General features: G+C 51.8%; 3 protein-coding genes across 12 annotated transcripts; 1 reads left to right on the top strand and 2 right to left on the bottom strand.

The window, feature by feature from the left end:
• On the bottom strand, window positions 1-1,925 carry MIA (MIA SH3 domain containing). The gene is made up of 4 exons (XM_072777422.1): window positions 1,663-1,925; window positions 1,444-1,577; window positions 441-551; window positions 1-110 (listed from the first exon to the last, which is right to left on the bottom strand). The coding sequence occupies exons 1-4, from the start codon at window positions 1,886-1,888 to the stop codon at window positions 87-89; spliced, it is 495 nt and encodes a 164-aa protein (XP_072633523.1). The 5' UTR covers window positions 1,889-1,925; the 3' UTR covers window positions 1-86.
• SNRPA (small nuclear ribonucleoprotein polypeptide A) lies at window positions 1-18,259 on the bottom strand. 3 transcript variants are annotated; one of them, XR_012007915.1, is made up of 11 exons: window positions 18,115-18,259; window positions 17,555-17,649; window positions 13,185-13,357; window positions 10,553-10,732; window positions 7,781-7,954; window positions 7,324-7,412; window positions 5,659-5,893; window positions 1,663-1,734; window positions 1,496-1,577; window positions 441-551; window positions 1-110 (listed from the first exon to the last, which is right to left on the bottom strand). XR_012007915.1 is itself a non-coding variant. In XM_072777368.1 (7 exons), exons 2-7 carry the CDS (start codon window positions 17,625-17,627, stop codon window positions 5,734-5,736), a joined length of 849 nt encoding a protein of 282 aa, XP_072633469.1. In that variant the 5' UTR covers window positions 17,628-17,649; window positions 18,115-18,259; the 3' UTR covers window positions 5,509-5,733. The 3 variants fall into 3 exon arrangements, 1 of the variants encoding a protein (XP_072633469.1); XR_012007916.1 differs by lacking the exon at window positions 1,663-1,734; XM_072777368.1 differs by lacking the exons at window positions 1-110; window positions 441-551; window positions 1,496-1,577; window positions 1,663-1,734 and having other exon boundaries at window positions 5,509-5,893.
• ACTMAP (actin maturation protease) lies at window positions 18,037-24,841 on the top strand. 8 transcript variants are annotated; one of them, XM_072777302.1, is made up of 6 exons: window positions 18,552-19,469; window positions 21,115-21,183; window positions 21,627-21,751; window positions 22,234-22,363; window positions 22,453-22,523; window positions 23,315-24,841. In XM_072777302.1, the coding sequence occupies exons 1-6, from the start codon at window positions 19,189-19,191 to the stop codon at window positions 23,650-23,652; spliced, it is 1,014 nt and encodes a 337-aa protein (XP_072633403.1). In that variant the 5' UTR covers window positions 18,552-19,188; the 3' UTR covers window positions 23,653-24,841. The 8 variants fall into 8 exon arrangements, with proteins under 8 accessions (XP_072633430.1, XP_072633403.1, XP_072633424.1 ...); XM_072777339.1 differs by having other exon boundaries at window positions 18,695-18,747; XM_072777312.1 differs by lacking the exon at window positions 21,115-21,183 and having other exon boundaries at window positions 18,604-19,469.
• The last annotated feature ends 61 nt before the right edge of the window (window positions 24,842-24,902 follow it).

A 24,902-nucleotide genomic window follows, 5' to 3' on the forward strand; every position in this document is an offset into this window, starting at 1 on the left:
TGCATTTTGCACTTGGCTGATATATTTGCATAAAGCCAGAAGGAGGGAAAAAAAAAAAAAACAGCAGGGACAGTGGTAGGCTGAGCTCACTGGCAGTAGAAATCCCATTTCTGAAAAAGAGAAAGGGTAAACAGTGGGGAGAAAACCAGCGGTCACACCACAAAGGATCTAGTGGTTTTTGTTGTGGCAGGGGCCAGGTTTGGCCAAACATGTGCTATGCAAATTAGTCCAGAGTCCTCCAATCTTTGCACCTCTCAATCTAACAGGGACTTCAAAAAAAAATCACTCCCCCATTTTACAGATAAGAAAACCGAGGCAGGGAATTTGTCCCAGTGCACACAGCTACACTGCCAGGGAGCCAAGGGCAGGAGCATCTTTGCCCATCATCACAACCTCAGGGTCCTCCCTCCGGATCCCTGCCAGCCCCCCAAGACACTCACATCTGTCTTCACATCGATTTTGCCAGGTTTCAGGGTCTGGTCCTCACGTACAACACTACTGGGGAAATAGCCCAGGCGAGCAGCTAGATCTCCATAGTAATCTCCCTGAACCTGGAGAGGAAGAATTCAAAGCCAGGGTTCTGGGAGGATGGCAAACTTGTTCCTGCTGAAGACCATGGCACTTTTCCTCTTCCTGATTTCTAGAGGACTAGCTCCATGCTTGTCACTCAACTCTCTTACAGTCACTGTGTGGAGGCCCTGCCTGACCACCTGAAGTAGCCAACCACTCAATGGGTATTAATTCTCAAAGGAGGGGCCCCTGGGTGGCTCAGTGGTTGAGCATCTGCCTTTGGTGCAGGTCATGATCCTGGGGTCCTGGGATTGAGTCCCACATCAGGCTTCCCACAGGGAACCTGCTTTTCCCTCCGCCTCTGTCTCTGCCTCTCTCTCTCCATGTCTTTCATGAAAAGAGTAAAATCTTTATTTTTTTAAAGTTATTTATGAGAGGCACAGAGAGAGAGAGAGAGAGGCAGAGACACAGGTAGAGGGAGAAGCAGGCTCCATGCCGGCAACCTGATGAGACTCGATCCCGGGTCCCACATCAGGTGGGACCCCGGGCCGAATGAAGGCAGGTGCTAAACTGCTGAGCCACCCAAGGATCCCAAAAAGTAAAGTCTTTAAAAAAAAAAAAATTCTCAAAGGAGCACGGATTTGCTTATTATTTTTTGATGGCTTGCAGTAATTGAGAGACTACCTTTGGCTTGGGTCATGATCCTGGGGTCCTGGGCATCAGGCTCCTGGGTTCCGAATCAGGCTCCCCATGGGGACCCTGCTTCTCCCTCTGCTTATGTCTCTCATGAATAAACAAAAAAGAGTACAATACCCTCTCCCCCGGCCAAACTATTTCAGTCTACACCCTCAAACTTTCCCTTTGGGTGGAAAACTAGGATGCACTCCCACCCTAGCCCCGTATCCTTTCTTTTTCTGTTCTCCCAAGACTCACACTGCCTCCCCAGAAGAGCCGCCCCCGGCCCTTCAGCTTGGAGAAGACATACACAACTTGGCCCCTGTGTATGGTCAGGAAACGGCAGTCGGGGGCCACGTAGTCCTGAAGGGCCACAGCCATGGAGATGGGGTCTGGGGAAGGAACAGAAGGGAATGACCACCCTCCACACAGGCTGGCAACCCAAGCTCCCAAGGCCCCCCAGCCCCCAAGTCTTACAGCTGCATTCCTCATCAGCACACAGCTTGCGGTCAGCCAGCTTGGGCATGGCACGGCCCCCGACACTAGGCGCTAGGAAGGCAGACAGCAAAACAATGATACCGAGGAACACTGGCGACCCAGCCATCATGGACTGAGCAAGGGAGTGACTGAGGGGGAAATGGGGTCTCCAATTTCCTTCTGCCCTCCCTCTCTCCAGCAACACAAGGAAACCTGTGTTCTCCATCCTGTCTCCACCCTTAACCGGTCCCAAATTTCACCCACAATACCTAGAGACTGCTGCCCAGCCAGAACCATTTCAAAGACAGGGTGAGGGCAGCCTGCCCAAGAAAATGCCCAAATAAGGGATCCCTGGGTGGCGCCAAAAAGGCCCAAAGCAGCCCAGGCCGCTCCAAGTGACAGCAACCCCTACCTCCTGCCCCCACCTCAACCATCAGAGGCCCAGATAGGCAGGTTGAGATATTCAATTCCATCTTTGTCAATTCTAGGCTGTTTGGGTACCTGGGCCCCTCCAAGAACAGAAACAGGCAGCTAGTACAGAAAACTATCTTGGAATTTCCTGTGTTCAAGGACAGAACAAGGCGGCCTTTTGATCGCCAGGAACAGCCCTCACTCTCAAGGACCAAGTATTATATGCTGGGTCTTAAGGCTAGCAAGGCTCTACCATAATCACTATTTATCTTCACAAGCCACTTCCTGACTGGGTGACCTGGGCTAAGCTATTTCTTTTCTGAGAGCCTCGCCTTTCTCCTCTGTAAAATAGGGACCATGAAATGAAAGCCAACAGTTATTTAAAGAGCACTCGGCACATAATTTCAAATGGACTGCATCACCTCAAGGGGGCTGTTATAACCCCACTGAACATAGAAATGGTAGGGGAGAGCCTTCAGAAACTTGAAGTCTAGAGCCAGGAAGCAGAGGGGCCAGATTTGGCTCCAGGCCCACACCTGTCACTCACTGAGCATGGAGTTGGCAGCTGCAGGTCAGGAGAAAGTGGAGGTGCGGGGAGGGATGTGAACTCAAGTCTCAAACTCTAAAACTGTGTTTCCTGGGATACCTGCATGGCTCAGCAGTTGAGCACCTGCCTTTGGCACAGGGCATGATCCTGGGGTCCTGGGATCCCACATCAGGCTCCCTGCATGGAACCTGCTACTCCCTCTGCCTATATATACTTGGGGTTGCCCCATGTCTCTGCTCCTCTCTGTCTCTCATGAATAAATAAAACCTTAAAAATAAAACTGTTTCCTATAGCTCCACGTGCCAAGATCATTCGCCTGCGCGGCCATCTCCGTCATAGGACATTCTCACCTCTGGCCTCAAGTCCAAACTTTTGTGCAGGGGAAGTGGATCAGGCACACATGGGCTTGGGGATTGGGAAAGAATTCATCAGGGCAAAGCCTGGACCTCAGCCATCTCTACGCACCCAATTACCCAGCACCATCATGGCTGGGAGATGCTCAAGTCAGCTCTGCTCAAGTCACCAATGACTGGCTTTCCTTTATCACCGGGGACCATTCCCCAGCTGGGCCACCTCAGTTGTATCAGAACACGGTATTTGCAATTAGCTTTATTCACCACTGTGTGTCCTATGCAAAGAGCAGTATTTAGCATAATGGGTACTTGGCAAGTATTTGCTGAATTTATAGGCTTACTGAGTGCCGTTGGGGATAGTGACCTACACCAATGGTACCACAGTATGAATATACCAGAATTCTGGGGCGCTCAGGTGGCTGTCAGTTAAGCATCTGCCTTTGGCTCAGGTCATGATTCCAGGGGTCCTGGGATCAAGCCCCACATCAGGCTTCCTGCCCAGTGGCAGGCTTCCTGCCAGAAGCTTTCTGCTTCTCCCTCTGCCCCTTCCCTCCTTGTGCTCACTCTCTCAAATAAATTCTTTAAAAAACACCCAAACGTAACAGGAATTCTTTCCCTACACAGGAATAAAATGTAGCTCGGAGTGGGCATGTCAATTGCTCATAGGGAACATAGGAGGTCCACCAGGCAGACAATAAAAACCAGGACCCACTGACCACAGAACCTGGTGTGCTGGGTGAGATGTTTCCATTTGCCATCTGCAATAATACTTGCCTCTTAGTGAAGTCTTTCAGATCCTACAAGAAGGAAGACTATTTGGTGCCGTAAGTCTTTATCATTGCAAACACTGATCTTCCTTTTTAACAGAAAAGAGCAGAGCCAGAGTAGGCTTAGCTTAGAGCCTTCACAAAAGATAGACACTACTCAACACTCTTGTCTTTTTATTTTTTTGAAGATTTTATTTATTCATGAGACAGAGAGGCAGGCTGAGACACAGGCAGAGGGAGAAGCAGGCTCCCTGTGGGGAGTCCGATGTGGGACTCGATCCTGGGGCTCCAGGGTCACCCAGGGTCGAAGGCAGACACTCAACCGCTGAGCCACCCAGGCATCCCAACACTCTTGTCTTCTTGTATTTATTTTTTTGTTTTCTATATTCTAGTTCTGGCAAATGCTCTCAGGGGTATCATGTTCAAGGCCTGAGAAAGATCTTAAGCAATATATACATGTTTTTTAAGTTAACTAATAAAATTTCCAGGGGGGCCCAATTGGTTAAGCATCTAATTTCAGCCCAGGTCATGATCTCAGGGTCCTGGGATCAAGTTCCGCATCAGACTCCCTGCTCAGTGGGGAGTCTGCTCCCTTCTCTCTCAAATAAATAAAATCTTTTTAAAAATTTTTGTTCCAGATCAGATGTGTATGAGACTGAAAAAGGTTCCTCCTTCCATCTCCCTTCTTATCCATAGCTTCAGCTGTTATTTCATGACTGTCCAACCAGAACTCCATTTCCTAGACTCCCCTGCAGCCAGAGCACTGGAGGGGAAGGAACGTGGTTCAGCCACCTGCCCGAGGCTCCTGGCTGAATAGCAGGTGGCCAGAAGGGAAGATTAGCAGTGTTTGAAGTGCCTACACCCGTTGTGCAGCTCTCCATGTGGGATGGGGCACTTCCATCAGCAGCAGTGGCACCTTCCTCTAGTCCAGACTACAGCTCAATCAGAGATTGCAAACTTTTTTTTAATTTTTTTTTTAATTTTTAATTTATTTATGATAGTCACAGAGAGAGAGAGAGAGGCAGAGACACAGGCAGAGGGAGAAGCAGGCTCCATGCACCGGGAGCCTGATGTGGGATTCAATCCCTGGTCTCCAGGATCGCGCCCTGGGCCAAAGGCAGGCGCCAAACAGCTGCGCCACCCAGGGATCCCCATTCTTTCTTTTAAATTTTTTTTTTAATTTTTTTATTTATTTATGATAGTCACAGAGAGAGAGAGAGAGAGAGAGAGAAAGGCAGAGACACAGGCAGAGGGAGGAGATTGCAAACTTCAACTCAAGTGTCTCAAGCCCAGGCTACCACTCCTTCTCTTCTTCCAATGAGTTCCTGAGCACTCAGTTCCCTTTCTTTTCTTCCTGAAGTATCTAGCATGGATTCTGGGGACTGTTGCTAGGATGGAACAATTTTTGTGAAGATTCAAAAAAGACAAAAAACCTCTAACATTCCATTATGTTTGAAAAAAAAACATATGAATCTACAAAGTGAATGGCATGCCCTTAAAGGTGGCATCCTTATTTAGTACAAAACCTGTCCAAGATTACATGGCAGCATGGGTTTTAATTTCCTGCTGAATGCTGACTGAGACAAAACAGAAATTTTTCCAAAAGGATTAAATAAAGATGCCTGAGGCTTAGAGAAAGTTACTACACTATTCTGTGTTTCCCCAAAGTTGCAAAGCCCAACACGCTAACAGGTCCAAATACCCAGAATGTTCCGATATGCAAGAAAACGCAGCATAGAAGACAAAAAATGAAAAATAAAAACGACAATTGGTTGTGAAAAACCAAACCTCAAAAAAACACTTTAATTCCGGCCTAACAGCGCCAGGTGCAATGTCTGGGGACAGACTCTGGGTACAATGCTGTGTGGCGACCACTCACTCACACACGGCTCTGAGAAGGCCCCTGAGGGGGACTTACCTTCAGGGGGCTGAGCCAAGGGGGGAAGGGGTGGCCCCAGAGCAGGGGGCAGGGGCAGGCAGGGGGAAAAAGGTGCTACTTCTTGGCAAAAGAGATCTTCATGGCATTGTTCTGGGTGATCTTGAAGCCCTGCAGTGCATCGCGAGCGGCCCCTGCCTGTACCTCATTGTCAAACTCCACAAAGGCAATGTCGTGCCGCCCGGGGACCAGTCGTACCTCCTTGAAGCCAGGGAACCTGGGGAGAAGGGAAGAGACCTCAGGGATCCAGACTTGGCATCTTCCCCGAATGTTCTGGCATCTGAAGTGTAGAAGCCACCAGGATGCTGCTAAACATCCACTACAATGCATAGTAAGAGAGGATCATCCAGGCCCAAGTGTATACAGTCCTAAGCTGTAGAGCCCGGACACAAACGAGTACACACGATGTAAACATGTCATTTAAGGAAATATTTTAACGTGAACACCTATGCAGCCATAAGTTAGATCAAGGAATAGGACACTGCCCCCATGTCCCTCCCTGATCATACCCACCACCGGGTTCCAGAAATAAACACTACCCTGACTTTTTATGATCTGCTGTTTCTCTCATTTCCGCTCCCTCTTCCCCAACTTCCTTCCCCATTAGGCAACCATCCTCATGTTTGCTGGGTACACTTTCTTCTGCACCTATTCTTACGGAGTCTGTATTGTTTCACAGAAAGATATGCGTATGATACTGTATTTTCCCTCTTACGGAGTTTCTCAAAATTCCCTCCCAGCACTGTTACAGAGAACCATCGGCACTGCACTGTTCCCCAACTGCCACAGAGCAGGCCACAGTGAGCAGCCCTTCTGACCTCTGGCTTCTTCCCCTGGGGCTGCCTCCAACTCCCTACCACCCAGAGGAATCATGTCCATCCACACCCCTTGGGACTTCTGTTAACAATGGCTTTAGGAGGGGTTAAGCTCAGCCAGTTAAGCATCTGCCTTCGCCTCAGGTCATGATCCCAGGGTCCTGGGATCCAGTCCTGCATTAGGCTCCCTGCTCAGTGGGGAGTCTGTTTCTTCCTCTCCCTCACTCTCTGCCATTCCCCCAACTTGTGCTCTCTAGCTTTCTCTGGCTATCAAATAAATAATTAAATAAAATCTTAAAAAAAAAAAAAAAAAAACTTTTAGAAGACCAGAAGGCAGAGCCACCAGGTGAGCACACAACCCTTCCTTCACTGAACAGTGAATGTGTTACCCTGTGGAATAGCCATAGTGGTGTACACCCCGTCACCAGCACTGGGGTTGCCAACATCCCTAACCTCCTACTGTGCAGTCTGAGTGTGCCGATTCTGACCAGCCTAGCCAGTGCTCGATGCCACTGCACTGTTGTTTTATACACACCTGGCATTTTTCTGATTTAGAGGCTGGAAAGAAGAGGCCCAGGGACCCCTGCACCTCCCACGAAGTCAAGGAAGGTCCAATGCTCCCTTGGCCATGCTATGTCTGAGGCTTGCCACTGCCACACCTCCTCAGGCTGTGAGCCTCAGCCTCCACCCTTTATGCCTCCAAGCCACTGTTCTGCCTGCAAATCCTAAGCAGACTCAAGACTCCACCAGCAGAACTCCAAGGCCTGTCTCCACGGTGCCAACTCCTGGGCCATCACCCTCTGGACCCTGCCCAGCTACTGGCCCCACTTACTGGTTGAAAAGCATGGACAGCATGAGCTCATTGGTCTCCTCAGGCAGGTTGGTGAGGAATAAGATGTGATTTGGTGGATTTTCTGAAAGCTGCAAGGAAGTGACAGAGCCTGTGAGTCTAGTGGGAGAACCTACTGCCTTCCTATTTTCTACCCCTGTCCCTTCGTAAGTTCCTTCTGGCCCCTTCACCTGACACGCCTGATGTTGCCTGTCTACACCACCTTGCACCCACCAGACTAAGAGCCATAGAGAACACTGCTGTTTTCATCAGATGCTGCACAGAAGTTCACTGAATCAAGCTGGGCTCTGGTCACTGCTCCAGCCTCACCCTGACCTTTTGAAGCTCCTCCGACATACATATAATCCCTCTCTGGCTCTAAAACAGCACCCCCACCCATCCCTTTCTATTCCCATGTTCTGACTGTTCATAGGAGACCCCAGGAGCAGTAGGTACTTACAGGCTGGGCTGGTGGCATCTGCCCCGGCATAAGCTGCTGTGGGGGCATAGCCCCTGGTGGGATTTGTCCAGGTGCCAGGCCTGGAGGCGGGATCATGCCAGGAGGCGGCATGTAGGGAGGCTGGCCTGGCATGTGATGCATGATGCGGGGGGCTTGAGTCATTGGGGGCATACCCTGCAGAGAGAGGGAGGACAGGGTTGAGTGGGGCACCCAGCAGACAGGAGGGATCGAGTCTGGTGTCAGCAGACAGAAGAGAGTGTCAGAAGACCCAGGGAGAGACTCAGACTTGCAAGGTGGAAAAAAAGGCACCCATGGAGACAAAGGTCATCCAAAAGAAAATGGATGGAGCAAAACAGACCCAACTCAGGCTCGAGGGAGACATCAAACCAGAAACTTAAAAATTTTTCTAACAAAGAAAAACTAATCAGTGTGGTCCAGCTCTGTTGACATAGAAGAAAGAAAACAACACTGGAAAAAATCGAATGCTAACAACAGTCAACAAAAAGAGCGAAAATAAACACTATAATGAGTATGCTGGAGTTTTACTTCCAAAAATACACTTGAGGGTGGGGGTGGGGGTGGGAAGAGACCTACAGAGAAAAAAGGAGCAGACAGTGGAAGGCAGAGATGGACAGGGACAGTCAGGACAGATGGAGAAAGCAATGGAGGGGTGGCAGGGAGGTGGGAGCCAGCCAAAGGGCACAAGGTCATGCACCCAAGGGAGACAGGGCCATTGGAGCTGGAGCCACCGCTAAGGACTCAAAGGTGCACATATAGCTGGGTGCAGCGGAGGAGAGTGGGGAAGAAGAGGGAAACTAGACAGAGGGAAACCCCGACATCACTGCTGACACCAAAGAGTGAGAACTGGTATCAGTGAAAGGACAAGTACGGTGTAATCCGGTCAGCAGAGCCACTGTGGGGACTCAGAAATGAGTAGAGGCAATTCATCTATCTTAAGTACTTCGTGCTTTCTCGATTCTGTTTTACAAAACAGGATGTTTCTACTTCTCATGCCTTCACAAAGTTCCTTTTTTTTTTTTTTTTAATTTTTTTTTTTAATTTTATTTATTTATGATAGTCACACAGAGAGAGAGAGAGGCAGAGACACAGGCAGAGGGAGAAGCAGGCTCCATGCACCGGGAGCCCGACATGGGATTCGATCCCGGGTCTCCAGGATCGCGCCCTGGGCCAAAGGCAGGCGCTAAACCGCTGCGCCACCCAGGGATCCCACCTCACAAAGTTCCTGAAGAGATTTTCCTGTTTCCTTCTAGAATCTTTATTGTTTCAACGGCCACACTGAGGTCTACTATTCATCTCAAACTAACTTCTATGGTTGAGGTAGGACTAACACTTTGCCTTAAAGACATCTGATTCGTCCAGCACCATTTATTAGCAAGATAAAGTCCTTTCACCACGGGAACGCAATGGTGCCTTCACTGGCTGACAAACATGCCTGTGTGGACCGGACTGACTTCTGGACTCTCTTCTGCCACCTGGTCCCTCTTCTTCCCCTCAGGCCAACATCTCACCATCTTGATGACTACAGCAGCCTCCCTGCTTCATTCTCCTTGCCTTTCCACATACCTGTGGAAAGACTGCCAGCATGCCCAGAATTCCTGTCGGCATTTTGATTGGAATTGTGCTGAGGGTTAGGCCAGTTTGGAGGACTGACATCCTAACAAGTTTGTTTTAAAATTTAAATTCAGGGGGGGATCCCTGGGTGGTTGGGCGCCTGCCTGAGGCCCAGGGCGTGATCCTGGAGTCCCAGGATCAAGTCCCACACATCGTGCTCCCTGCATGGAGCCTACTTCTCCCTCTGCCTCTCTCTCTGTGTTTATCATGAATAAATAAATAAATAAATAAATAAGTAAGTAAGTATTTCTTAAAAATTTAAATTCAGGGACACCTGGGTGGCTCAGCGGTTGAGCATCTGCCTTTGGCTCAGGTCGTGATCCCAGGATCTGGGGATGGAGTCCTGCAGCTCTCCCTCTGCCTGTCTCTCATGAATAAATAAATAAAATTTAAATCCAATTTGCCAATATATAGTATAACACCCAGTGCTCATCTTATCATGTGCCTTCCTTAAAGCTCATCACCCAGCTACCCCATCCCCCTCCACCTCCTCTCCTGGAACCCTTTATTTTCCAAAGCTAGGAGTCTCTCATGGTTTGTCTTCCTCTTTAATTTTTCCCCTCCTAATAAGTTTTGAGTCTCCCATCCATTTGCTGAATTCACCTCCCATTTCTCTCAGAGATGCTCTGTACTTTCAGTGAGTATATTTTGCTTACCCTTCATGGGATTTACTCCTGAGCCATTTTTAAATTTGGAGGCTACTGTTTGCTGCTAGCACACAGAAATAAAACTGACTTCTTCCACACTGACCTTCTCTCTGATGACCCTGCTAAATTAAATTCACTAATTAATCCCAAAAAGTTGGTTCATGGCTTCTTCTGGGTTTTCCGCATAGACATTAACTTAAAAAACATAGACAACAGGATCAAAGTCAAGGGAAGAAAAAAACTAAGGAACAGAGAGACAGAAAGAAAGATCTGAAAAACAGGCAACCACAAAGCCATTTCCAAATGTAGACTCCATCACGCAGGTGCATAATCCCTCACAGTGAGGTGCACAATTTCCATCAGAAAATGGAAGGGGAGAGTGCCCAAACCCCTGGGGAGACCACCTCCACCCTCCACCATGCCCACACGCCAGGCCACACAGCTAAGGAAGGCCTGATGGGAGAGAGGGCAGGGTCTCTCAGCCCTGGCTTACCGGGACAGGGCCCTGGACAGCCCCCACCACAGGGGCGGCGGCCCCACCCTGCACAGCCTTCTTGGCTGCTGGGGTCTCCTGGCTTTTGGGCTTCCTCTTCTCCCGCTTGCGGTCCCGCTCCACGAAGGTACCCTTCATCTTGGCAATAATATCCGAGTCAGTCTTGGCATACTGAATGCGCTGCCAAACAAAGAGCAGAAGGTTAAGGAGTGTATCAAGGCCCAATCGCCTGGGTACAAAAGCAGATCTTACCAGAAGCTCAGTGAGCAATGTTATGGAAATCACTTGGCCTCAATATCCTCATCTGTAAAATGGTAACTGAGATTTTCCACTGGAAAGGAGGACTGTAAGAACTAAATAAGCTTAAGTGCTCTGAACAGTAGCTGGCACAAACTAGGCATTCAGTCAGTAAGTTGTTGGGATTTTGAAGGGAAGATGGGACAGTCCCGAGCATCAGGCCAAAGGCAGATGCCTGAAGAAACAAGGCTAGGAGAGGAACACTATGCAGGGGGGTTCTAGTCACACAGGAGTTTAGATTCCCAGGCGAAAGCTGATTCTCAGTGGTCTACGGAGAACCTATACTCTGGGGTACAGCAACGAGTGTATCAAAGGTCCCTGCCCTCATGATCTCCTTGGTGAGAAAGATATGATGAAAAAGATTAAAAACAAAACTGGAAAAGGGGATGGAAAATTTCAGAGGCGCCTGGGTGGCTCAGTGTCTGCCTTCGGCTCAGCTCATGATCTCAGAGTCCCAGGATCGAGTCCTGCATTGGGCTCCCTGCTCAATGGGGAGATGGCTTCTCCCTCTCTCTGCTCCTCCCCCTGCTCATGTTCTCTCGCTTGCTCACTCTCTCAAATAAATAAAATCTTAAAATAAAAAAAAATAAAACATAACCCCAGAATTGAAAGTTTCAGAGTGTGGCTAAGGCAGGCCTCAGTGAAGTGACACTGGCATAGAGACAGAGGGAGGAAGGCCTGTTAAGAGAAAAGCATTTCAGTAAAGGGAACAGTAGAACTAAGGTGTGCAGTGTGTGTTCAAGATCAATGGGGATGAGGAGGGAGGAGACAAGATCACAGAGGGAAGGGTGGTCCAACTTGGGTTTTTTTCCTGAGATAGCTGGGAGCCATGGAGTATCTTACGCAGAGTGAGATTTCACTGGTGTGCCAGAAGCAGCCCTGGGGCTGTGTGTGGAGAATAGCCCACGGGGAGCAGGGGTCCAAGCAGAGACCGGGAAGCCACAGGGGAGGAGGGGGAAACAGGCAGTGGTGGATGTCTCCAAGGCAGGGTCCCCACTGTCCCTGATAGAACTCACTCATGCTTGAGTGTCTGAAATGGTCTGAGCAGTGATTTGGGGAGTAGAGGGGAGGGAGGATCAACACAGTAAGATCATGGTCTTTATGCTTCAATTCAAAACCTAATTCCTGCTGCTCCAGAAAAGCAATGGGAGATGTGGCAAGTCTGGGCTCACACCATCTAGAGGTGACAGCAGGCAGATGAGTTCCCCTGCTACACGGAGGGTCCCAGGGTCAGTGAGCAATGTTACGGCCCCCAGGTCCACTGTCTCCGACAGCAAGTGACCCGCCTGGGACCTGAACACACCAGCATTTGCTGTTCCCTCCCCAAAAGAGTTGGTTCAGGGGGATCCCTGGGTGGCGCAGCGGTTTGGCGCCTGCCTTTGGCCCAGGGCGCGATCCTGGAGACCCGGGATCGAATCCCACATCGGGCTTCCGGTGCATGGAGCCTGCTTCTCCCTCTGCCTCTCTGCCTCTCTCTCTCTCTCTCTGTGACTATCATAAATAAATAAAAAATTAAAAAAAAAAAAAAAAAAAAAAAAAAGAGTTGGTTCAGGAAGAATATTCCAATCAGGGGAAAGTCAGCTGACAGGGGGATGAGGGAAAAAAAAGACCCCAAGAACCAAAGACAGCTGCCAGTGATCCGGCAGGAATGCTAGTTCAGGGCAGGCACTTTAAGCTACTCCTCACCTCCCAGAACACAGCCCCCTCAGCTGTCCACTTGGCCTCTTGAACCCCTGCAACCCACCATCTCTACCCATTCCTCGGCCCTGCCCCAGGCCTGGCACAAGCCCTCACATCTGAGAGCCCAACCCAGACTCCTGTAACCTACCCGCTCTAATCCACTCTTCCCAATGGCTAGAGGCATCTCCCTAAACCCTCCCATGGCTCCCCAGCACCCCACCCCACCCCCACCCTTCACTCCAGCCAAACAGACTTGACTCACTTCCTCAAAGACAAATGCTCTCAGTTACCTAACACTTTCTCCCCTGCCTCCCCCAGCTACTCCTCCCGTGAGCCTCACATTCAGAGAGCCTTCCCCGAACTCCTAGACTGGGTGAGGTGTCTCCCCTAAGCTCCCCGAACTCTGTGCACTTCCCCTATCCTGGCCCTGACCCCTCATCACCATCTGGGGTCTGAAAGAGCAGGGCTGCGGGGGGGTCCCTCAGTCACTGTATCCCTCATCCCCCGCCCCCAGTACAAAGAACAGTGGATGCTGATAAAGGGACAAAGAAAGCCTTGCGACTTCAGGGGACTGCACTAGGGGTGAGACAGGTCCGGACCCAGCTAGCCCGCCCAGCGCTCTGCAGCGCACACCCTCCACACCCACAGTGCTCACCATAGGCTTGTCATAGAAGGGGAAACCCTGCATGGAGCGCAGGGCATTGGTGGCGCTGCTGACCTCCTTGAAGATGACAAAGGCCTGGCCCCTCATCTTCAAGCTTCGAGATACCAGGATATCCAGGATCTGGCCAAACTGGGAGAAGATGGCGTAGAGGGACTTCTTCAGCTCTGCAGGGGGAGGAAGGGAAGGCCCATGGGTGACTAGAGCTCTTAGTACCTGCTCCTGGGGTCGGAGCTTCTTTTCTGGAGCCAAGTGACGCCCAGAAGGGAAACCATCGGCCACCTGACACAACTGCTACAGGTCAGGAATCCCTCAAGAGCCGGCAATACCAGTGGCAGCTGAGCACCACTGGGGTGGGCCGGGCTATGCGCACTCCTCCTAAGCACAGAAGGCACAGGTACCTGCCCACCCCCACACCAACTCCCCAGGGCTGCCAGATGAAGAACAGGACGAACAGGACGCATACTGAACAACAGCACATGGCAAATACTCAATAAACGAGTATGCTTTTCCTTGTCACCAGCACCTTGACCCAGTGTGTGATGTGGCCCCGGCCAGCTTCTCCAACCCGGTCTCCCCACACTCCACCCCACTCCCGTCTCCAGTCACAGTGGCCTCATAGCCCTTTCTCAGGCCAGTACACAGAAGCTGCCTCAGGACCTTTGCCCTGGCTGCTACCTCCACCAGAAGGACCTTCCTCCAGATGTGGACCCGGCTGCCTCCTTCTAGTCACCGGGTCTCAGCAAAGTGTGCCCGCTTCAGAGGCCTGCTCTGATCACCCTGTCTAAATAAAGGTCTCCCATCATCACTCTTCCCACTCCTCAACCCCATTCTTTTTCCTTCACGGTATTTCCTACCTCCAAACTCCAGAGTTGCTGACTTATTTAGCTATCCTCAACTACAAGCCTCTCCAATTTACTGCAGTATTCCCAGGCTCAGTGCAGATTCTAGCACCCACGTTTCTCCAAACACATTTACACAACTAAAGATACTTAAAAAAAAAAAAAAAAAAAAGACTTATTTACTCACGGGGGAAACTGGGGGGGGGAGGCACAGAAGCAGGCTCCTCACTGAGCAGGGAGCCCAATACAGGACTCGATCCCAGGACACTGGGATCTTGACCTGAGCCAAAGGCAGATACTCAACCAACTGAGCCACCCAGGCACCCTAAAGATACCATTAAATGTAGACAGAAAAGTTTGGTCCCTTTCATAGAAAAGGAGACATTTCAGGGTGCCTGGGTGGCTCAGTCCTTAAGCATCTGCCTTCAGCTTGGGTCATGATTTTGGGGTCTGGGATCAAGTCCCACCTAGGGATCTCTGCTCAGCGAGGAGTCTGCTTCTCCCTCTGCCTCTCTCTCAACAAGAAGTAAATAAAATCTTTGGGGGGAAATGTCTTTTACGGAAAAGACTTCACTAAATTCCCACAATGACTTCACAAGGCAGCAACTGTAACGGTCTTAATTTTACTAACATGCAAACAGGCTCTCAGAGGATTCGTAACTGGCTCAGAAAGTACTTCTTAGAAAGAACCAACAGAGGGACACCTGGGTGCCTCAGCGGTTAAGCATCTGCCTTCCACTCGGGGCATGAGTCCTGAGTCACCAGATCAAGCCCCACATTGGGCTCCCTGCTGGAGCCTGCTTCTCCCTCTGCCTATGTCTGTGCCTCTCTGTGTGTCTCTCATGAATAAATAAATAAAATCTTAAAAAAAAAAAAAAAAAAGAACCAACAGAGCTGGGACTGGGACCAGGACCCACCTCCATTTGAACCCTACACCACCATATCTCACTAACAAACTGCCACCCCTGACAGACAAGAATCCCAATCTTCTTCAAAGAAAAGGCGGCACCTGAGCTGAAGACGCTTGCTGAAAGACTAGGTGAGGGAAGAAAAAAAAAAAGGTGGGGTAAAGAAGGAGGCCAAAGGTGTTTTGGCGAGATTTGCCAAAAATTCTGTTGCCTTATTTTTTAATTAAGATTTTATTTCTTGGGATCCCTGGGTGGCGCAGCGATTTGGCGCCTGCCTTTGGCCCAGGGCGCGATCCTGGAGACCCGGGATCAAATCCCACGTTGGGCTCCTGGTGCATGGAGCCTGCTTCTCCCTCTGCCTGTGTCTCTGCCTCATTCTCTCTCTCTCTCTGTGACTATCACAAATAAATAAAAAAAAAATTAAAAAAAAAAAAAAAAAGATTTTATTTCTTGGGATATTTGGGTGGCTCAGTGGTTGACCGTCTGCCTTTGGCTCAGGGTGTGATCCTGGAGTCCCGGGATCAAGTCCCAGATCAGGCTCCCGTGAGGAGCCTGCTTCTCCCTCTGCCTATGTCTCTGCTCCTCTCTCTCTCATGAATAAATAAAATCTTGAAAGAAAAGAAAGAAAGAAGGGAGAGGAGAGGAGAGGAGAGGAGAGGAGAGGAGAGGAGAGGAGAGGAGAGGAGAGGAGAGGAGAGGAGAGGAGAGAAAAGAAGTACACATGCACATGAGCAGGATGAGGGAAACAGGGAGAAGCAGGCTCTCCACTGAGCAGGGAGTCTTGATAAGGGCTGGATCCCAGGACATACCGAAAGGTATGTTCGACCACCTGAACCAGTCAGGCACCCTCCTGATTCCATTTCTGGTATTTCTCTCCCTCCTCCACCCACATGATCTGTTTGGCCCTCGACATTCCCCTGGGCCTCTCTCCCTCCTCCCCTCTTGCCCACTCAAGTTCACCCTCCTGATGTTGTCCTCACACCAGAGGGTCCCTTACCTGGCTCCTTGATGGCCTCATGACAAAGTCTAATGGCCTACCTGCCCACAGGATCCCATGAACCATCAGTGCACTGCTCACTAGAAGGTGCTGCCTGTGTCACAAGCCTCAGTCACACAAAACTACTTGTATTTTCCAGAATGCCCCAGGCTCTCTTTTGCCCCTAGGCACCTGGACACATAGATCTGGGTTCGGAACACTCTTCTTCTGCACAATATATATACTCCTTCCTCTATCTGGAAACGCTTTCTGAAATGTCTCCTTTTCCTTTTTTTTTTTTTTTGTAAAGATTTTTTTATTCATCCATGAGAGACAAAGAGAGGCAGACATAAAAAAAAAGAGAGAGAGAGAGAGGCGCAGACATAGGCAGAGGGAGAAGCAGGCTCCCTGTGGGAAGCCTGATATGGAACTCGATCCCAGGACCCCAGGAACACAACCTGAGCCACCCAGGTGCCCCTAAATGTCTCCTTTTCTATGAAAGAGTCCAAACTCCTCTGTCTAGGTGCCAAATCCCTCCTGACCACTCTGCTTGTGCTTTCCCCATCATGGCCCTGGCTACTCTGGGCAATCACTGGAAGGTCAGTCTCCCCCACTGGACTGTGGCTCCATGAAGGCAGGACCAGGACTGTCCGTCACCAGTGTTTCTCCAGCACCACATGGTACTGGCTGCACATGATACTCTAAGAGCACATGGGGATTTACATAGCTTGGTCCATTTTCCTCAACAGTTAACTTTATTGGTAACCTCAAAATTAATCCCAGCAAACTCCTTCCTTTGGTTCTCCTGAGAATTTTCTTAAGGTGACAAAAAAAGACAAATTTTATCCAAACTTAACTAACAGACAGATATTCAGCTAATTTAATCCACAAAGCATTCACGCACAGAAATACCGGGGATTTGTTCAACTTTCAAATATAAAGAATGAAATTCAATGAGATGATAAATGAAACGAAAAAATATGTCCAATGAACGTTAAGAATCGAGTTCTTAAGCAGTATTTCCACGCTGGTGGCCTCAACCACTTTACCTTGCTGTGTGACTTTTGGGCAACTCACATCACCCCCGCCTGAGAAATAGGGAGTAATAGCTCCTTACTGAAGAATTGTCGAGAATTCAATGTAATAAAGTCGTATGTATCAGTGCCTAAGGACAGTGTTAGCCATCGTATTATCATTTCTTTTTTTTTGAAATGAAACACCTCCACTGTGCGCTGATCATTGAGAACACAAGGCCGTCCAGGCGCTTACCGTCGTGGAGCTCACAGACTTGTGCAGACAGCCCCACAACAGCCCAAAACAATTGAGGGTTTGAGCGGGAGATATCCAGGGCCTATGGGAAGTCAGGGGCAAGGCACCTGGGGGGAAAGAGGCCGGCGAAGGATTCTTGGAGGAGTCCTGTGAGTTGAAACCCTGAAGGATGAACAAAAGCGACCAGGCTAATGGCCAGAGTAGAAGACGGGCTGGAAGAGCGTTAAAGACACAGGAAGCAGCGTGTGCAAAGGCTGAATTCAGGATTAACTCGACAGTTTGGAGAAAAGGAAGAGAAGTTAATTCGAGGGCTGGAAGAGGGGGCCGGCTCGTGCGAGGCAACCTGGAGTCTGGACTATCCCAACTCACCATCCTTCTTGATCTTCTCGTTGAGGTTGTTGATATAAATAGTGTGGTTGGGGCGGGTCTCGGGAACTGCCATGGAGAGAGGTGCCGAGGTAGAGCTGAAAGAAGGGGGAAAAGGTTAACTTCAGCCCCGGGTTTCTCCAAATCCTCTGCCCTAAAGCAGGCTTAACGAGCTGCTCGGGGATGGGGATCTTCCTTCCAGGAGGAAGTCCGGAGAGCAGGGAAGGAAGTACAGCTAGGAAACAAAGCGAAAGCAGGACACCGCTTCTGCTCCCCGCGTGGTTACCAGAAGGAAATCTCGAGAGGCTTACTACGAGTCCCAGGATGCTCTACGGGGCCCAGTAGGCGGAGCGTCCTAAGCGGAGACTCTCATTGGTTCACGAGCTCAAAGGGCGGCCCAGGAGAAAAAACCCGGATACATGAGCCAGTTCAGGAGACGGCTCTGGCGCCCTAACTTCGCGCAGCGGCAAGTGAATTTCCCCACACGAGGCACGAGAAAGCCCATGCGGCAAGCGCTCCGCCCGCCCGGCGTCCACGGCCGCGTGCGCCCGAGGACTACTCACCAACAGAGTCGCAGTTCCCGCAAGCGTCGCCTCCTGCGCTTCTGAGAGCCGACTACAAAAGCTTCCTCTCTTGGTCCCGCCTTTAGCTTTCTGCAGGCCAATCCCGCGCGGAAACTCAGTAGCCTGACCAATCAGAGCCAGCCTCGCCCCTGGGTCCAAAGGTTGCCAATCAAAACGACATTTGGGTTCCCGCCTCGGTAGGAAAGCCCCGCCCGACGCTGCACCGAGGGTCTACGGACCAATCAGCGAAGGCCGCGCCCCCTCACGCGCTTCCTGCCAATGGGGAAGCCGCTCGCGCTTCAGTCTCTTCCGGGGGCAGTCCTTTGAAAGCCTCTCCTCTCCCGCCCCGCCTTCTCTCATCACGTGACCCTCCAAGGGCACGAGCCGCGGGCCCCGCCACGTGATACGGGAAAAATGTGTGCTGCGGCCGCCATTTTGGTGGAAGGGGAGGCGGGCTTTATCTTCCGGCTCGCCTGCGGCTCCCAGCGGTGTCGCGGCTGCCAGCGCCCTCCCGTCTCTGTGCCTTCCCCAACCCAGAGGACTTTTCCTTTTGCGCTGATTCCAGTACCTTCTCCACGACTAAGTCATTCTCCTTGCCGGGTGTTTTTTGATCTCTTGAGCGCTGATTCAAAGGTCAGCTCCAAGGTTCCGAACTGGGGCCCGGGATGTGAGGGTTTTCAGAGCCTAAATTCCCTAGTCTGTAGCCCCGGCCCCCGAATCCCACCCGAGCGGGGCCTGCCTTTTCCCAAAACTGACTCGCGAGTTTCCAAACCTCGTTCCGGATAATACAGTAACTCTTAACTACCCTCCCCCCCACCTTGAGCCTTGCAGCCCAACCCCACACCAAGATCTAGTTGCGGATAAAGGACCCGCCCTGTTAACTTCTTAGATCCCCTGATGATTTGAGTCCAAATGTCAGTCCTGGTTCTTTTGAGTCCCACCGCTCAGCAGTCAAGTTCTGGAACTTCGCTCTAAAACCCTCAGAACGTCCATCCCAGCGACAAACCTATTTTAGAGGCTCCAACCGTCTCCCATTCTTGACCTCCCAGCACTTGCATGCTGTAGACCCCCAAAATGATTTCTCCGTGCCCTCCTCCTGAAGAGCCCCCAGCCGCTCCTCAGACCCCTGTTCCCGAAGCCCCCATCACTCCACTTCCTCCTCCACCCCCGGCAAGTCTCCAGGCCCCTATCCCACCCCCTCCTCTGCCACCTCCACCCCCTGTCAGGGGGCTGGCTCCCCCTCATGTCTTTGGCCTGGAGAAGAGCCAGCTCCTGAAGGAAGCCTTAGAGAAAGCTGGCCCAGTCCCCAGCAGCAGAGATGACGTCAAGAGGCTCCTGAAGCTGCACAAGGACCGGTAGGGTCTCCCTGAACCACCTGTCCCTGGGGACAGTCATTGCGTCCTGGGGTTTCCTGTTTCCTCAAGGTCAAGGAGCCTGCATGCCTCAGCCCCCTACTTAGGCCTGTTCAGGATGCGCCTTCAGCAAAGAGCCTGACCTCACGGGCACCTACCCTGGTGGCAGAGACCCATCCCTCCCTCAGCAGTGGCAGCCCAGAGCATCAGAGCTGTGATGAGGGCGTGCCTGGCCAAGGCTGGGGGTTAGTGGGGCCTGCCTGGAGAACGGGACCCCTGAGAAGTCCCCCGTGTTGAAAAGAGTCAACAGCCTGTGTAGAGGCCCAGGCTGAAATGAAGAGTTGTTCTTCTCAAGGCTCTGCAAATATTTCTTTAACAGGTCGGGGCTGGGGGCGGGGGCGGTTGGTAAACATGGGGTTTCACAGGTGGACAGGAGCCAGATCACACAGGGCATGGGCACCATGTGGAGGGAGGTGGTCTATCCTGGGGCACCCGGGAGCTGTGGGAGGGCTTTGCACAGACAGCAGGGCTCCCTGTGGGGAGTGGAGGTGGTGACACAGTTGACAGCCCAGGGGGAAGCTGGAGCACCCAGAGACCCAGGCCGGAAGGGGCTAGACTCCGGCAGGGGCGACCCAGTTTAACAATAAGTGGATTGCCCAGACTCAGAAGAAACTTTCAACTCTCCAGACAAGTTTATAATCTGTTTGGTTAGAATATTTTTCCTAACCCAAGTGAGGAAAATTGAATGCAAATATTGACCATCACCCAATAGTGCACGTCTATTGTATATCAAACATTATTCTAAGTGTTTTTAGGTATTTATTTCATTCTCTTGGTGATTCTAATAATAAGAACTATTATTACATCATTTTACAGACAAGGAAACTGAGGCTCATGGAGGTGAAGTCACTTAGCCACAGCACTTAGAAAGAGCTCGATTTGCACAGGGCTTCGTGCTTTTAATCACTGTCGTGTGGTATCTTCCATCAGAATGCTGCCCCAAGCTGGGAACTAGGAACATTTTTCCCCCCAGCCTTGCTCTTTAACTGGTCTTGGAAAGAAATACTGGATAAGCAAGTTTCCCAGCCCCTCCTGAGCCCTGGGGCAGCAGCGCAGAGATCAAAATTTTCTGAGTGACTTCCCCAAGGGTGGGGCTGAGCAGGCCTGCAGGGGCTCATCATGCAGGTGATCTCTTAGCCCTGGAGCATGTTGTTACCTGGTTCTTCTCTAGGCTGAGTTACGGGATTTTCATCCCTATTTAACAGGCTTGAGAAGGGAAGGAAATCACAGGAAGGGTTTGGATATAGAGACAGCCCTTCGAGAAATTTCCCCTAATCCATTTTTCTGGCTCCAAGTTGCAGAGCTTTTGCACATCTGCTCTTTGCCCCTTCAGTAACAAAGAAGGCACAGGGAGCAGCAGGTAGGAGGATGATCCCCACTGAGCAGATAAGGACTCTGAAGTCTGGAGAAGGGAAATAAGCCTCATTGGGGAGAATACAGTTGCATCAGAGCCTGGAGATGCCCTCAGGCCTTAGGACAGCTAGGCCTGGGTTCCTTTCCCCTTCCCTCAACGCTACACTACCAGTCAGACCTCAAGGGGGGGATCTAGGAGCTGGTGTCCACGTGACCTGAGCACCCTGTGATTCAGTTTCAGAAGTGACTTGCAATGGATCCTCTTCTGTGCCGACCTGCCCTCCCTCATCCAGGAAGGCCCTCAGTACGTGCCCTGATCTGGGACCCTGAACTTTGCTGTGCTTCCTGAGGACCCATCTGTAGGGTGGGAGGTGTGGGTACATCCCAGGCAGCTTAAGAGGAGGTGGAGGGGAGGGGAAGCAGGGGAGTGGAGAGTGGGGTCCTGGGTGCATACGCAGTGAACTGTTGGAATGCATGAGCAAGCGAGTAAGCAGGGGAACAGTCTTCAGCTCTGACCCTGCTTTGGTATCTCCTCCTCCTAGAAGCTCAGGTGACCTCTCCCTACTCTCCCACTCTCCCTGCAGCCCTAGCCTCAGGCCAAGGTCACCCTCTTCCCTGTCAGGCATGGGAGGGAGGGAAATTCACCCAGTGCAGCAGACCTGTTCCCCACACTCCAGCTTCGGGGGCAGAGGGTACCCCGTAAAGACATGACTTAGGGGTTGGGGGACTGGGCCTGTGTCTCCCCAGGTGCGGGCTGGTGGCTCTATGGATGGCAGGCACGCTCCTGGCACCACCCAGTGGCATCCCGCTGGAGAAACTTGTGCAGGTGGCCATGGAGAGAGGCTACACGGCCCAGGGAGAGATGTTCTCCGGTGAGTTGGGTGCAGAAAGGTCTCAAGCCACGTGTGTGAGGGAACCCTTTTCTCCCCACCCAGTAGAGTATGGGGTGGGTTGTCTTCATTCTTTTTTTTTTTTTTTTAAGATTTTATTTATTCATGAGAGACATGGAGGGGTAGAGAGGCAGAGACACAGGCAGAGGGAGAAGCAGGCTCCACGCAAGGGAGCCTGATGTGGCACTCGATCCCAAGTCTCCAGGATCACACCCTGGGCTGAAGGCAGACGCTCAACCGCTGAGCCACCCAGGCGTCCGGGTTGTCTTCATTCTGAGCCCAGCTCTGCCACCCTACCCTCTGCTGGGTGGCTGTGACAAGCAGCTTACCCTCTCTGTGCCTCATTTTATGTGTTTGTACAAAGACGTCAAGGCTGCAGTGATGATTAGAGGAGCCGATCCCCAGTTAGCCCATGGCTTGGAGCCAGGCACACAGTGATCCTTCTGTCTGTGTCACCCCTGCAGTGGCCGACATGGGCAAGCTGGCCCAGGAGGCATTGGGCTGCCAGGTTGAGCATCTTTGCGGTGGCCTGGGCGGTCCCAACAGAGCCCGTGTCCTGCAGCACCTTGTCTCCGGACATCCCTTGCTAATCCCGTATCCCGGGGCCCAGGAGGGAGCTGGGTGGGGACAGAAGGGTGGGTACCAGGGCCACACCGCAGCTTTGGCCTTAACCCCAGCACCAGCTACGACGAGGACTTCAACCACGAGCCATGTCAGAGGAAGGGTCACAAGGCCCACTGGGCAGTGAGCGCAGGTGGGTCTTCCCTCCCATACCCCTGTGTGCTCACCCTGTTTGTCCCATTACCCTCACTACCCTCCACATTCTCAACCTGACCCTGACGCTTCTCCTGTACTCGAGGCAGGGACCAGGGCTGGACTTTCCCTGTCCCCACAGGGTACTTAGTAGGGACCTGGCAGGCAGCAGGTGCCTCAGTATCTGCTAATCGGGATTTCCACAGACAAGCTCATAACACTGAGTTTAGGATCAGTGTGGGCTCCAGATCTGGCCCAGCCACTTCCTGGCTCTGTGAATCTGGGCTTTCCTTCCTCTGTCTGGAAATTGGGGTGACAACGGGCAAAATGTATACAAGTCTGAATGCGCAGGCACGTTGCACATGTCAGTAAGTGGTAGCTTCGATCAGCCTTGTCGTCATCCATCCCACCTGCACGAAGGCTGATTTGCATGTTGGGGGGCCTGGATGAGGCTCCCTCGTGCCCAGGTCTGTGGCCTCGAGGGATCCTCTGAGCATTTTTTTGCTAGACAGCAGGAAACAACCGGGTAACCATGCCTGCTCTGCTTAATGCCATCTCCCCTCCCCAGTCTGTGCCAGACTGTTGGAGGCAAGACTTAAAGGCCTGCAGCCCTGGAACCAGACACCCAGGGTCACCTCCCAGCCCAGCTGTGGGCCCACAGCCCTGCTGACTGTTCCAAGACGCAGTGTGGAGGCAGCACCCACACCTGCCCTGAAGGGCTGTGGGGAGCTTGGTTAGCCCCAGCACCGAGTCAGGGCTCACTCCCACTCATAGCCTCCCCTCTCCTCCCAGGGGTTCTGCTGGGTGTGCAGGCTGTGCCAAGCCCAGGCTATGCTGAGGACCCCGAACTGCCAGGTCTGTTCCACCCGGCGCCCAGCACTCTCCACCAGCCACCGTCCCTGCCAGAGGACGGGTCCTCGGGAGCCGTCTACCTTCTCTCCAAGCAAGGCAAGAGTTGGCATTACCAGCTGTGGGACTACGACCAGGTCCGGGACAGCAACCTGCAGCTGACGGACTTCTCGCCCTCAAGGGCCACCGACGGCAGGGCGTACGTAGTGCCTGCGGGTGGGGTGCAGGCCGGCCTTTGTGGTCAGGCCCTGCTCCTCACACCACAGGACTTCAGCCGCTAGCCTGCTGCAGCCCTGAGCGGGGGTGACAGGGCCCCGGCCACCACTTGGCTCTTTCACCTTTTGAACAATGCACCATTTTCTCCCTTTGCGACGGCCCATGGGTGTGGACTGTTCTGGGGAACCTCCAGCCAGAGATCCTCCATGTGGAGGCCCCCTCCCACCCCAGTCCATCCAGTCCAATCCCCTTCCAACACGCCCACCCCCCAGTATTGGGCTCTTGCTGTGTGGCTGGGGTTAAAGCCAGGAGCCAGCGAGACAAGCTCCCTCTCTAGGGAGGGAACTGACCACAGCTCAGCCCGCAGGTCCCGCCTGCCCCACCTGAGTGTTGCATCCAGCCATTTCCCACTGGTGACCACCATCTTCTACAGCACACTCCTCTCTGGACCCCTTTCTGCCCCCATGTCTGTTTCCATGGAGCCTAGGGAGCCTTGCCTTTCAAAATGCAAACCAGATCTTAACCACTCATCTCCAGAGAAGCTTCCAGCAGGTCCTTGTCCACAGGACAGGGATTAAACTCTCCCAGCTCCAGCTCACCGGGATTTCTGCCACGAGCCATACTGGCCCTTCAAGTCCCTAAAGTGTCATATTCCCCTGTACCCAATCCTCTGCTAAGGATAACTCCTTCTTTGTTTGGCTCATCTTCCTCAGGGAAGACTCCCCAGCCCCAGGCACAGCTGCTTCCCAACCTCTCTGTGTTCTGATTTAGAAACCCACAGTAAGTGCCTCTGAAAGCAGGTCTATGTGCCAACCCCGTTTGCCTGTTTTATTTTTTTTTAATTTTTTATTTATTTATGATAGTCACACAGAGAGAGAGAGAGGCAGAGACACAGGCAGAGGGAGAAGCAGGCTCCATGCACCGGGAGCCTGACGTGGGATTCGATCCCGGGTCTCCAGGATCGTGCCCCGGGCCAAAGGCAGGCGCTAAACCGCTGCGCCACCCAGGGATCCCCCGTTTGCCTGTTTTAACTCCTCAGATTCTCCAGCCAGGTAATAAGGAAGGTACTAGACCTTCCATTTTAGAGATGGAGAGACCAAGGCCTGGAGAAGTGCACTCACTGGCCTAAGGTCACAGAGCTGGCCAGTGGCAGGCCAGGACTCAAACCCAGCAGTTAGTACCTATGCAGACATGGAGGAAGAGGTTATTAACTGAATAAATACCTGTCACTTCCACTGTGAAAGGGGAAGAAAAGGTCTGTCTTGGTCACTTGTGTACCCAGTGCCCAGCGAAGGGTCTGATTTGGAGATGCTGT

Source organism: Canis lupus, chromosome 1 (assembly GCF_048164855.1).
Source record: "Canis lupus baileyi chromosome 1, mCanLup2.hap1, whole genome shotgun sequence".
Taxonomy (NCBI): domain Eukaryota; kingdom Metazoa; phylum Chordata; class Mammalia; order Carnivora; family Canidae; genus Canis; species Canis lupus.

Coding starts and splice junctions, on each gene's coding strand:
- ACTMAP (XM_072777302.1), top strand. CDS start 19,189: ATGATTTCTCCGTGCCCTCCTCCTGAAGAGCCCCCAGCCGCTCCTCAG. Junction 21,752..22,233: donor CCAGGGAGAGATGTTCTCCG/GTGAGTTGGGTG, acceptor TCACCCCTGCAG/TGGCCGACATGGGCAAGCTG. Junction 22,364..22,452: donor GGACATCCCTTGCTAATCCC/GTATCCCGGGGC, acceptor CCCCAGCACCAG/CTACGACGAGGACTTCAACC.
- MIA (XM_072777422.1), bottom strand. CDS start 1,888: ATGGAGAACACAGGTTTCCTTGTGTTGCTGGAGAGAGGGAGGGCAGAA. Junction 1,578..1,662: donor TGCTGATGAGGAATGCAGCT/GTAAGACTTGGG, acceptor TTCCTTCCCCAG/ACCCCATCTCCATGGCTGTG. Junction 552..1,443: donor GGCTCTTCTGGGGAGGCAGT/GTGAGTCTTGGG, acceptor CTTCCTCTCCAG/GTTCAGGGAGATTACTATGG.
- SNRPA (XM_072777368.1), bottom strand. CDS start 17,627: ATGGCAGTTCCCGAGACCCGCCCCAACCACACTATTTATATCAACAAC. Junction 13,358..17,554: donor CGAGAAGATCAAGAAGGATG/GTGAGTTGGGAT, acceptor CTCCCCCTGCAG/AGCTGAAGAAGTCCCTCTAC. Junction 7,413..7,780: donor AGATGCCACCAGCCCAGCCT/GTAAGTACCTAC, acceptor ACTTCCTTGCAG/CTTTCAGAAAATCCACCAAA.